This window comes from Anomaloglossus baeobatrachus, chromosome 1 (assembly GCF_048569485.1).
Source record: "Anomaloglossus baeobatrachus isolate aAnoBae1 chromosome 1, aAnoBae1.hap1, whole genome shotgun sequence".
Taxonomy (NCBI): Eukaryota; Metazoa; Chordata; class Amphibia; order Anura; family Aromobatidae; genus Anomaloglossus; species Anomaloglossus baeobatrachus.
Genome location: NC_134353.1, coordinates 613,323,095 through 613,336,577, shown reverse-complemented (window position 1 = coordinate 613,336,577; position 13,483 = coordinate 613,323,095). Strand labels below are relative to the sequence as shown.

Here is a 13,483-nt window from a genome sequence, read left to right as displayed (position 1 = left end):
GTCCGCTAATGAGTGCAGCTAATTTTGCACTCAAAAATTCAAATGGCGCTCCTTGCCTTCCGAGCACTGCTGTGTGTCCAAACATTTGATTTCCACCACATATGAGGTATCTGCGTACTCAGGAGAAAATGCACAATACATTTTATGGTGCATTTTTTCCTGATACCCTTGTGGAAAAAAAAACTACCTAGTTGAAGCAACCGTTTTGTGGTAAAAAAAAATGTTTTTCTTTTCACGGCTCAACGTTCTAAACTTTTGTGAAGCCCCCAGGTATTCAAAGTGCTCACCAAACATCTAGAAAAATTATTTGAGGGTTCTAGTTTCCAAAATGGGGTCACTTGTGGGCGAGCTCCATTGTTTAGGCACCTCAGGGGGTCTTCAAACCCGACATGGCGTCCGCTAATGAGTGCAGCTAATTTTGCGTTCAAAAATTCAAATGGCGCTCCTTCCCTTCTGAGCTCCGCTGTGCGCCCAAACAATTGATTTTTACCACATATGAGGTATCAGCGTACTCAGGAGAAAATGCACAATAAATTGTAGGGTGCACTTTCTCTTTTCTCCCTTGTGAAAATGAAAATTTTATGGCTAAAGTAACATTTTTGTGTTAAAAAGTAAAATTTTCATTTTTTCCTTCCACATTGCTTTGGTTCCTGTGAAGCACCTAAAGGGTTAATAAACTTCTTGGATGTGGTTTTGAGCAGAGTGAGGGGTGCAGTTTTTAGAATGGGGTCACTTTTGGGTATTTTCTGTCACCTAGGTCTCTCAAAGTCACTTCAAATGTGATGTGGTCCCTAAAAAAAATTATTTTCTAAATTTTGTTGGAAAAATGAGAAATCGCTGATGACCTTTGACCCCTTCTAACTTCCTAACGGAAAAAAAATTTGTTTCGAAAATTGCGCTGATGTAAAGTAGACAAGTGGGAAAGTTTATTTAGTAACTATTATGTGTGACATATCTCTCAGATTTATGGGCATAAATTTTCAAAGTTTGAAAATTGCGAAATTTTCAAACTTTTTGCAAAATTTCCTAAATTTTCACAAATAAACGCAAAAATTATCGGTTTAAATTTACCACTGACATGAAGTACAATATGTCACGAACAAACAATCTCAGAATCGCCAGGATCCGTTGAAGCGTTCCAGAGTTATAACCTGTCAAAGTGACACTGGTCAGAATTGCAAAAAATGGCCCGGTCATTAGGGTGTTTTAGTGGCCAGGGGTGAAGGGGTTAAGCAAGGTTCCACTGTATTTGAAGGTTGCCAGTGCTGTATGCTGAAAAACAGCTCCACATTATGATGTTCCCACCTCCAAACTTCACTGTTGGCATGGTGATTTGAGCCTCCAAACATTGTGTATTATGTCGTCCAAAGAGTTCAATATTGGTATGATATGACCAGACTATATTCTCCCTTTATTTCACAAGCCTGTCTAAATTTTGTTGAGCAAACTGTAAATGTGCTTGAACGTGTTTTTTGTTCAGCAATGGAGTTGTGTGGTGAGCGTACATACAGGCCATGGATGTTGAGTGCATTATTTATTGTTTTCTTTGAAACAATTGTACTGCAGGTTCTTAGATCTTGGAAAACTCTCCTGATAATTATTTTCACTCATCTGTTTGAAATCTAGTCACGAACGGTATATGATGAAATTATGTTCTTTCCACTTTCGAATTATGATTCCAACAGTAATCACTGGAAGCTTCAGTAGTTTAGAAATTTTTCTGTAATGCCATCAGTATGTTTTGCAACAATAAGGTTGCGAAGGTCTTGAAACAGTTCACTGGTTTTAGTCATCATGAGATGTTTCTTGTGCTGAACCTTGTTTTTAAGACGTCTTTTTAGGCCATCAGTTGAACTAGCTGATATTAATTTTCACTATGTGGCAGGGTTGCTTTCTTATTACTGATAGATTTCAGCTGGTGTCATGATTTTCCATGGCTTTTTGCACCTATATTTCTTCATTTGTTCAATAGTATTCCCTGTGTCAGTTCTCATTACTACACATAACTTAATTTATGGCCATCTTGCCTCTGTGGATTGGATGGATTGTTACTGACATCTGGTGAGAAATTTATGTCAATAGCACCTTTAGAAATATATTCTCTTAGAAAATTGGTGACGCGTTCAATACGTATTTCACCCTCTGTCAATATATAAAAAAAGGACATATAACTTGAAATATATACAAAAACAGTAAATGTATTCCCCTCTAACATTTTTTGGGAATTTTCTTTTTTAATCAGAATATTTTGCTTACTGAGATGGATTCTTACAACATTTAGTCCTAACAGAAGCAGTATTAACATTTGAAAGGGATTTTGAAACAGTAGAACACTCACTGCAATGTTTGACCATGTCCTATTTAGTATATCATGTATGAACAAGCATTTGTTAGTTGTGTTGTAAGTTGTTTTCATTTTTAATTAAAATTGAAAAACCCTGTTGTATCAATATTTTGTGATCTCATAAAAGTCACACACGAAAACCAAGGAATCTGAGAAAGTGCTTACTGTCGAAATTACATTGTCCTATTTTAAGTGCGGTGCAGAGTCTAGCATAACATTTTCTAAGGTTATGCCAGGTAAGGTAAGCCATGCAAAATGTAGAAGCAAAGAGCAAACCCAAAGCGCCATGCCTGCAGATTGCTCAGGACTATGTAAGGTAGTGGACTATGCCTGTATGCCCGTACCATGAGACACCGACCGTGTTGTATTATAATAGTGTTAACTGTGTCTATGTATATATTGTGTGTGAATGTGTTTATGCATAGAGTGTAAGTGTGGCCATCTAGTGGCAGTTGTAGGTAGTGCTCATAGGTGTTAAATAGGATAAACAGTAGTTAAAGGATTATTTCTATCTCCAAGACCCTATTCTAAAATCTAGTAGGTGTAGTAGTAATAATTAGTAATAATATTAGCAAATACCTCCAATTTGAAATGTAATATAGTTCTCTTTAGATTCACTATGTCGCTTACCTCATGTTCACTGCATTGCAGGACCGTAAGTATCCATGGATACGACCATGCATATAGTCACAATTAGTTTGTTGCTTGTGGTCATAACCATGTGTACTTAAGGTCCTGCAATGCCCTGAACATGAGGTAAGCGACATAGTGAATGAGAAGAATTATACTACATTTCTAATTGGAGGTATTTGCTAATATTATTATTCTTACATCTACTACATACTGTATTTGAGGTAGGATCTTGGAGATGGGAATACCCCTTTAAGTGTAAGATCATCCCAGTGAGGAAGGAGCTAATCACAGGGAACAGGCTGACTCCATCTTAGACATTTACTTCGGGACTGATTTAATGATTAGATCGGACATGCAGGTTGTTCAATACCTTGGACTGTAGTTATGGGTTCAAGTTGTCTCAAAAAGTAATCTACAGGCAGCGTGAACCCTAGAGGAGCGGCCAGCCACAAGTTTGGGTGGTGCCTGAAGCCGGTTTGTGGCAGGAACGGGTGATCCCTACTACAGAAAGGTCTACTGGAGCATGCTTAGCATAGGCCTGGGTGAACTGGCCGCCACAGTAACAGACGTTAGACCAGCTGAATAGTCTGTGCACTCTGATTGAAGGTCCTACATGAATCCCCGTGGGTGGGATGCTGACCTTGAGCTGACTGGGACTTAACCTTTTTGCACCAGAGCCTGTTTTTGCCTTCGTGACCGGGCCAATTTTTTGATTTCTGACCAGTGTCACTTTGACAGGTTATAACTCTGGAACACTTCAATGGATCTTGGTGACTCTGAGATTGTTTTTTCGTGACATATTGTACTTCAGTATAGGGGTAAAATTAAGACGATATCTTTTGCATTTATTTATGAAAATATCGGAAATATGGCGAAAATTTTGCAATTTTGAAACTTTTAATTTTTATGACATTAAACCAGAAAGTTATGCTACAAAAAAATAATTACTAAATAACATTTCCCACATGTCTACTTTACATCAGTGCAATTTCTGAAACATAATTTTTCTTTTTAGGAAGTTAGAAGGATTCAAAGTTCATCAGCAATTTCTCATTTTTCCAACAAATTTACAAAACCATTTTGTAAGGGTCACATCACATTTGAAGTGACTTTGAGAGGCCTAGTTGACAGAAAATACCCCAAAGTGACACCATTCTGTAAACTACACCCCTCACGGTGCTCAAAACCACATCCAAGTTTATTAAAAGGGTGGGTCACCCATATTTTTTATTTTCCAGATCGATATTATGTCGAGAAACAATGTTTCTCTCAAATACCTTATGTTGGCAATAGTGCCTGTGAGAGGCGCTATTGCGGAACGCTGTTCCTCATGCCTGACTCCCGTGGCTCCATGACCTTGGGGATCCGGTGATGTCACGTCAAGTTCCTGTTGACCTGACATCACTGCATGGCCGCAGTTTTCCTGACTCACTGGGCTATAACTGCTGTTTCACTGCTCGTCACAGCCCAGCATGTCTCCTGCTTTCAGCGATCTGCTGTGAGGGAGGAGGGAGCTGATGGGCTTTGACAAGCGGTGAAACACCGCCCACAGCCCATCACTCGCAGACACTGCGGCCGGCCGCCGTGATGTCAGGTTAACAGGAACTTGATGTGACATCACCCGATCCCCGAGGTCACGGAGCCCGGGGGTCAGGCATAGGGAACAGAAGTCCGCAATAGCGCCTCTCGCAGGCACTATTACCAACATAAGGTATTTGAGAGAAACATTGTTTCTCAACATAATATCGATCTACAGAATAAAAAATATGGGTGAGCCACCCATTTAACCCTTTAGGTTCTTTACAGGAACCAAAGTAATGTGGAAGGAAAAAATGAAAATGTTACTTTTTCCCACAAAAATGTTACTTTAGCCTCACATTTTGCATTTTCACAAGGGTAACAGAAGAAAATACACCATAAAATGTATTGTGCAATTTCTCCTGAGTACGCTGATACCTAATATGTGGTGGAGGGGGCACGGCAGGGCTCGAAAGGGAAGGAGCGTCATTTGAATTTTTGAAAGTTAAATTGGCTGGAATCATTAGCGGATGCGATGTTACGTTTGATGATGACTGATCAATTCTGGCAGAGAAAAAAGCAGATTAGTCTGATAAGATATATTACAAAGTTGCTTATTGTCATGTGTACTGTTGATTTATGAAATAAAAATTAAAACATACTTTACTTTATATTTTTAATGTTTAGTTTTGTTTTTTAGGTCTGTTATCTAGTACCTGCATTCAACATTTACAGACTATCGTGAAAATGTTAAAACATGAGGAAAGCAATGAAAGGTAATTCATTTTGTTTTATTGCAGATTTTGGAGAAGGTTGTAGGTGTGCTTTGGAAAAATCTTGAATACCTTACCTTTTAAGGAGAGGCTTAAGAAGGAACATACTTAAATCAGTTTGCTTTTCAGGATTTCCTACAATTACATGTCATTTTCTCGACAAAATAAAGACTTCTCAGTGTAAAAAAAAAAATCCATAATTTCCCAATACACTTTGCATGTAACACAGCATATGTTTACTGATTTATGTTATTTAGCTTTCCTAGCTTTGTGGTGATAGGAATTTTGAGATGATAGATTGAGACAATCTAAATGAAATAGTGACGTACGGTACATGATGTTAATATTGTCCAGGAAGAAAGCCTATTCTACTGAGAAAGGTAATATAAATAATGATTCATGATTCAAACAGTATGTAAACCAAAATGCAAAGTGACAAGGGTAGCTGGTGGAAGATGTAGTAGCTCAGAGATTTTTTGGTCACCAAGCCAGTTTATAATATGCTCTAGGTGAAAAAAGTTTAGGTGATATAGTCGGGAAGCCATGAATGTCATAAAACACTGGGGTTCTTCCTTTTGCAATGCTATGCCAGCCTTTACGGCAGCTGACTTCAGTTGTTGCTTGTTTGTGGTCTTTCTGCATTAAGTTTTGTATTAAGCATGTGAAATTCATGTTCAGTGGGGTTGACTCGTTGGTTGGTGATTGACTTGGTTATTGCAGAATATTATACTCCTTTGTCTTAAAAATTTCCTGGGTTGCTTTCACAGTATGTTTTGGGTGATTGTTAATCTGTACTGTGAAGCACCGTCCATTCATCCTTGCTGCGTTTGGTTGAAGCGGAGCAGAACGTATAGCCCTGTACACTTAAGAATTCATCCTGCTGCTTCTCTCTTCAGTCATATCATCAATAAACACTAGTGACCCAGTGACATTGGAAGCCATGCATGCCCATATCATCACACTGCCTCCACCATGTGCTACAGAGGATGTGCCGTGCTTTGGATCATAAGCCATTCCAGGCCTTCGTCATACTTTCATTCCATCATTTTGGCACAGGTTGATATTCATTTCATGTGTCCAAAGAATGCTTTTGCAAAACTGGGCTGGCTTTTCTAGATTTCTTTTTTGGCAAAGTCTAATCTAGCCTTTCTATTTTTAAGGCTGTGTAATGGTTTGTACCTTGGGCTTGTATTTTCTCTCATAAAGTCTTCCTTTTATAGTAGACTTTGGGTGGATGTAGTGATAGGCTTTTTCTTCAACATTGAAAGGATTCTACAATCATACACCACTGTGGTCTTCTGTGGACACCCAGGCCTTTTTGAGTTCCCACGCTGACCAGAGCTTTTTTTTTTTTTTTTCTGCAGTAGGTACTAACCTGTTGATTTGGCCACTTCTAGCATTTCTTCTATCTCTGTGATGGATTTCTTTTTTTTTTTCCAGTCTGTTTCTCTTGCATTGAGATCTCCTCTGACCAAATGTTGTGAGTTCACAGCAACAGCTTCCAAATGCAAATACTACACCTTGTATCAGCTCCAGACCTTTTACCTTCCTAATTGATGATTAACGAGAGAATAGCCCATGTAGCTGATTAAAGAGCTTTTGAGATAATTGCCCAATTACCTTTGCAATTACCTTTGCTCCTTTTAAAAAGGCAGCTTCTTATTAAAGAGCTGTTACTCCTAAACCCTTACTTTAATTAGAATGTGAATACCCTCAAATTAAATCTGAGAGTCTGCATCTTGATTATGTAATTGGATCTTGAATATGTTTTTATAAAGAATTAAAATGTCAAAACTTTCTGGACCAAACTGTATACAGTTTTTGGGGAAGAAGACACAGTAAAACCTCTCTTTCTGTGCACTCCATTCCAGTCAGCAGTTTTAATCAGTAAGTGACAACTATCTCTGGATGCACACTTAAGAAGAGAAAACTGTCAATCTCTGACTGGTACCACCCACTGGACTTGTGTGCCTAGAAAGAGCAGGGATTTAATTTCACTAAAGACAAGTTATACTGAATTTCTCCCCATAAGATTAAATATCAATAAGCTCAGCTCCTCTTGCTCTATAACATGCTCTTGGCAAATCACACTGCATTTCAAAGCTGACAGGTTTTTGCCATCTAATGGGTTTTGTTAAGTACAAGTGGGTGTTATCAGATAGAAACTCCTACAAGGAAAAGTACACGTCCCTAGTGAAAACTATTTCATAACACCCACTTGGACTCTATAAAAGTTAACTCTTTAGCTGCCAAGTAATTTGATTGGTAATATCTCCCCAAAGGAGGGTGAAATTGGAAAAAAAACCCAATAAGTTATTTTCCCTGCCGCCCATGACAGCACCACATGAGAGAGAGGTTCCGCCCACATCAGGACAGGAAAAGCACTGATAAAAAGGCGGTACCTCTCCTCCACATCAGTTTTGGTTTCCTGTCCTGGTATGGACAACCCATTGCTGTCCCAGGTCCGACCCGGTGTGGAAGCCTGGTACTTACCTGAAGCCGGTGCTCGGGCCTGGATGCACCCCCCCTCGGTCTCAGACCTCTGCGGCGGTGAGGCGCGGGCCTGGAGCGGGAGCTCGGCCCGGCGTCGCTCCAGGGATGTGCGCACTCACGGCGGCCGCTGGAAGGCTTGTCCCTGCTGTGCAGCACGCTGGAGTGAAGCTGGAGCTCCGACCGGAAGTGACGCGATTCCAGGGTGACGTGCGCAATGCGACCAGGAAGTGACTGGTGTGCGCATGCGCACTAGGATCCAAGATGGCGGCGCCCATGTAACGAGACAAATGTGACCGGCGCTTGGGACTGGTGAGTTTTTTCTCCTCCATTGTTTCCATTATGGCAGGAGATTCACCCCGCAGCAAGGAGCAGCGCAAGGAGTCGCCACAGCGGGGCTCGGAACGCGGCTCTGCGGATCATTCCCGGAAGGCTGTATCCAGTCCGGGCAGCGTTCGGTCGGTGGGTCCCAAGAGGTCCAAGGGAGATAAGAATCCGCCTCCTGATCCGGTATTGCCTGGAGTCGTGGGGGTGAGTGGACTTCGTGGTCTTCCATGTTTCTAAGTCCCCGTTTCCGTGTCCCCTCTCTTGTTAGGTACCGAAAAAATGTGCCTCCAAGCAGCGTCACAAGGAATGTGCCATATGCCAATCCTCCCTGTCTTCGGATTACACCAAGGCCCTGTGTGCAGGCTGTATCCAACAGACCCTACTCAAAGAGGGGCCGGGGTTCTCCTCTGAATTACGTTCCATTATCAGAGCGGAAGTACAGGAGTCCCTTAAATCCCTTAAGGGGGGCAAGAGGCGCAAGAAGTCCCGTCATCATAAGCTGTCTACTCCCGATACCTCGGCGGGTTCGGCTCAGGGCTCTCGGTCGTCGGGATCCTCGGGATCCTCCCCCTCCGATTCTGGCTCCTCTTCCTCTTCCGATGAAGGTGGTCGCCCTTGTTTCCCTACAGCAGACGTCGGACCTTTGGTGAAGGCAGTACGTTCGACCATGGGTATAGTGGACCCCAGGGGGCCCGAATCTACCCAGGATGTCATGTTTGGGGGCTTGGATTCCAGGAAGCGTAAGGGGTTTCCCATTCCCCAGAAGGTTCAAAGTCTCATTACTGACCAGTGGAAAAAAGTGGACAAAAGGTTGAATCTTAGCTCTTCCCTTAAAAGGAAGTACCCCGTGGATGAGGAAGCATCTACCTCTTGGGATAGAACCCCAAAAATTGATGTCGCTATTGCCAAGGCGTCTCGTTCCACTACCTTGCCGTTTGAGGACTTTGGGTCCCTTAAGGATCAGCTGGATAGGAAGGCTGATGGTTTTCTGAGAGGGACATGGGAGTCTACGGCAGGTGGCTTGCGCCCGGCCGTGACCAGCGCCTGTGTTGCCCGGTCTTTAATGGTGTGGCTTCAGCAGTTAGAAGACCAGTTGCGCAATGACACTCCTAGGAAAGATATTATCTCGTCCTTGCCCTTAATACAGGGTGCTGCTGCATTTATGGCTGATGCCTCGGTTGATTCTTTAAGACTATTTGCCAGGTCGGCGGCGCTTTCCAATTCCGCGCGTCGGGCCCTCTGGCTGAAAACTTGGAAGGGTGATGTCCAATCCAAGGGGCGACTATGCAGCATGCCTTGTGAAGGTGCCTATCTTTTTGGCTCTGGCCTGGACGACCTCCTCACTAAGGCATCCGATAAGAAACAGGGGTTTCCAGTTTTTCCGGTGGCGTCCTCTCGCAGCCGGCCCTTTCGGAGACGTCAATTTTTCGCAAAGAAGTCTCAAAAACCGCAAGATCAGTGGAAGGACCGTAGAAAGACTACCTCGGGCTTTCTCTTTGGCAAGCACTCCGATAATAAGCCCAAGCCCTCTCAATGACGCCTGTCATCAGGTAGGGGGTCGGCTGTCCCTCTTCCTCCATGCATGGCAGGCAATCTCCTCCAACAGGTGGCTCCTTCAGATTGTGGAGGAAGGGTTAAAATTGGACTTCCGTTCACCCCCTCGGGGGTCTCTCATGATAACCTCCTTGCGGTCCCCAGAGAGGCAGATGGCCTTGGAAGTGGAAGTGCTAACTCTCCTCTCGAGGAAAGTCGTTCAGGAGGTCCCCATAGAACAAGAAGGGGACGGCTTTTACTCCACTCTCTTTCTGGTTCGGAAGCCGGACTCCACCTTCCGCACCATCTTCAACCTGAGGAACTTGAATTTGCATCTGGTGCAGCGAGCCTTCAAAATGGAGACCATGAAGTCAACTGTCAGGCTGTTGTATCCAGAGTGTTTTATGGCGGTCCTCGACTTAAAGGACGCCTATTATCACATCCCTATTTTTCCGTCTCACCGGCGGTTTCTCAGGTTCGCACTACACGTCTCCGGGAGGCTGAGACACTTCCAATTCGCAGCGCTGCCATTCGGGCTTTCCATGGCCCCACGGATCTTCACCAAAGTCCTCGCGGAGGTCATGGCACATGTCAGGGAACAGGACATATTGATCATTCCGTATCTGGACGACCTCCTGATAGTGAGTCAGTCGGAGTCTCTATGTGCGGCTCACGTGACCAGGGTCATCACCATCCTGGAAAGCCTGGGGTGGGTGGTGAATCAGCAGAAGTCCAGACTCCAGCCTCTCCAGTGTCAAGTCTTCCTGGGTCTCGTCTTGGACTCTACCAGACAGTTGTGCCACCTGCCAGAGGACAAGGTCGCCAGGATCTTGTCCTTTCTCTCTTCCGTAAGGAGTTGCCCAAGCATGTCCTTACGGCAGGCTATGTCGCTGGTCGGGACTCTTACCTCTTGCATCCCAGGAGTGTGGTGGGCCCAACTGCGTTCCAGAATCCTCCAGATGGAGGTCCTTCAGTTTCAGAGACTGTTTGGAGGCTGTTTGGAGAAACAATTGACCCTGTCTGCGGACACCTTGCACTCCCTGGGTTGGTGGCAGGACCCCTCTCACCTCAGGATGGGGGTTCCTTGGCTTTCCCCGGTCACGGACACAATAGTCACAGATGCCAGCCATTGGGGGTGGGGTGCCCATCTACGCCAACGGGTGCTCCAGGGTCCCTGGGACGCTCGGTTGGTCAGCCAGTCCTCCAACTACAGGGAGCTCATGGCGGTTCTCAAGGCACTAGAGGGGTTCCTCCCCTTCTTGAGAGGTCGCCATGTTCGGATCCTTTCGGACAACAGGGTGACGGTGGCGTACGTCAACCATCAGGGCGGCACCAGATCCCCTTCTCTTCTGACTCTGACTATGCACATCTTCCAGCTGGCCGAACAACATCTCTCCTCCTTGACTGCTCTTCATATCAAGGGGACGGACAACGAGGAGGCAGACTTCCTCAGCCGGCACTGTCTCCGTCAGGGGGAGTGGTCCTTGGACCCGGAGGTCTTTCGCAAGATCACGCTTCTATGGGGTGTCCCTGTTCTAGACCTGTTCGCTACCAAGGCGAATCGGAAAGTGGACAGGTTCTGCTCTCTCAACCCCCGAGACGATCCTGTTGCCCTCGATGCCTTCCAGATGTCTTGGTCTCACGGCCTCCTGTACGCGTTTCCTCCCCTGATCCTGTTGCCTTCGGTTCTCCGGAAAATCCGGACCGACAGAGCAGAGGTTGTTCTCATCGCCCCCTTCTGGCCGAAACGGGCGTGGTTTTACTGGCTGCGGACACTGTCTCTGGTGGATCCTTGGGTTCTCCCGGACGCCCCTCATCTCCTGTCCCAGGGCCCAGTCCGTCACCCCCCCGACCCGGCTCTCCATTTGACGGCTTGGCGTTTGAGCGGCGGCTGCTAGCTCGACGGGGGTTTTCCTCTTGCCTAATCGATACTCTTCTTCGCAGTAGGAAAGCGGTCACCACGGCCATTTACGGTAGGGTCTGGAAGCGTTTTCTCCTTCAGTCGGGGGCTCGGGCGGAGGGCCCCCCTCCTATCTCGGCTATTCTAGAATTCCTCCAGAGGGGGTTGGAATTGGGGCTCTCCACCAGTACGCTCAAGGTGCAGGTATCGGCCTTAGGGGCACTGTTTCATTGTAGTCTGGCGCAGAATGAATGGATTTGCCGGTTCATTAAATCTAAGTCCAGGTCTGTACCTGTTCAGGCTCCCAGGGTTCCCCCATGGGACCTTAATTTAGTGTTGGATGCCCTCACAGGGCCTCCGTTTGAGCCCTTAGGGGAAGTCCCTCTCAAACTGCTGTCCCTTAAGGTTTTTCTCCTCGTCGCACTCACCTCGGCCAGGCGGGTGGGGGATCTCCAAGCCTTGTCTGTGGTTCACCCTTATACCCAGATTCTGGATGATAGGGTAGTGTTGCGGACTGATCCCTTCTACTTGCCCAAGGTTTCTACACCTTTTCATAGGTCCCAAGAGATCGTGCTCCCTTCCCTCTGTGACCCCCCTCGGAACGAGGAGGAGGCTAGGTTACACACGTTGGATGTCCGGAGGGCCTTAGTCACGTACCTAGATAGGACTAGGGAATGGAGGAAGTCTCAGGTCCTGTTTGTCACTTTTCAAGGGCAGTCCAGGGGGCATGGGGCTTCTAAGGCTACCTTGGCCAGATGGGTCCGGGATGCCATCGATTTGGCGTACTCGGCTAAAGACGCCACTCCTCCTCCGGGCATAAGGGCGCACTCCACTAGAGCGGTGTCTACGTCTTGGGCGGAGAGGGCGGATGCCTCTCTTGACCAGATCTGTCGGGCGGCTACTTGGTCGTCTCCTGGGACTTTCTTTCGGCACTATAGGCTGGACTTGTCCTCCACAACTGACCTTTCCTTTGGGAGACGGGTCTTGCAGGCGGTGGTCCCTCCCTAAGGTGGATGGTCTATTTAAATCTCTCATGTGGTGCTGTCATGGGCGGCAGGGAAAAATCTTAATTACTCACCGGTAATGGGATTTTCAATAGCCCATGACAGCACCCTTAGTTCCCCCCCCTATTCACTGGTTGTGGGCACCCTTCGGGGAGTGTTAGTTATGGGTGTTTTTCCTTGGGTGGTGGTATGATTAATCTGTTTCTTTTGTTTTGTTGGTCCTCTCTGGCTCTGAAAACCTACTGATGTGGAGGAGAGGTACCGCCTTTTTATCAGTGGGTTTCCTGTCCTGATGTGGGCGGAACCTATCTCTCATGTGGTGCTGTCATGGGCTATTGAAAATCCCATTACCGGTGAGTAATTAAGATTATTCTGCTCTGCTGCAACGAATACGTTGTGTGTCCAGTTCAACATGAATAATTTGGTGAAAATTACCTTTGGAAATGCCTAGCTGTATGCATGCATCTTGTATGAAAGTTCAACCTACAATGGGCCTGATGCCAATAGAGGATGATGGTATTAAATAAAACTTGGGTGAGGAAGACAGGGTTTAAGAAAAATAGCTTTAAATATAAATAACGTGACTGGATTGACAGCTGGCAAAAACTAGTTGTGAGGAAATAGAGATATATTCTGATCTATCAAGCCATAATCCTATAGCCGCCATCTTGTCAAGGTATGACCACATTTCTCTCCTAGGAAAAGCCCCCACCTTAAGGATTAAAGTGGCTTCAATCAGTATACTAATTAACTTGAGGATATTGTCTTTTAGCCAGTGGTTGTGACAAAGGTAAACACTTCTGAAATGGAGATTAGGTGAGGTGGTAGGCCTGAGAATAGTCAGGCAGAGGAAGACCCCCCTCTGTGACGCTGCAGAGAAGTGACAAACTAATTAGAGAAGTCACTTACAACCTAGCCTGAGAGGTTCCGGGAATAAATCTTAATATCGCATCCAGACATT

The 13,483-nt window shown here is 45.3% G+C and overlaps 1 protein-coding gene across 4 annotated transcripts in view; it reads left to right on the top strand.

Annotated features, from left to right (window-relative positions):
* The window catches only part of FANCC (FA complementation group C), a 412,246-nt gene that overhangs the window by 363,681 nt on the left and 35,082 nt on the right, over window positions 1–13,483 (top strand). For all 4 annotated transcript variants that reach the window (XM_075318657.1, XM_075318636.1, XM_075318643.1 and 1 more), the window contains exon 12: window positions 5,196–5,271. In XM_075318657.1, the coding sequence (XP_075174772.1) occupies window positions 5,196–5,271 (76 nt within the window). The remainder of the gene's footprint in view (window positions 1–5,195; window positions 5,272–13,483) is intronic.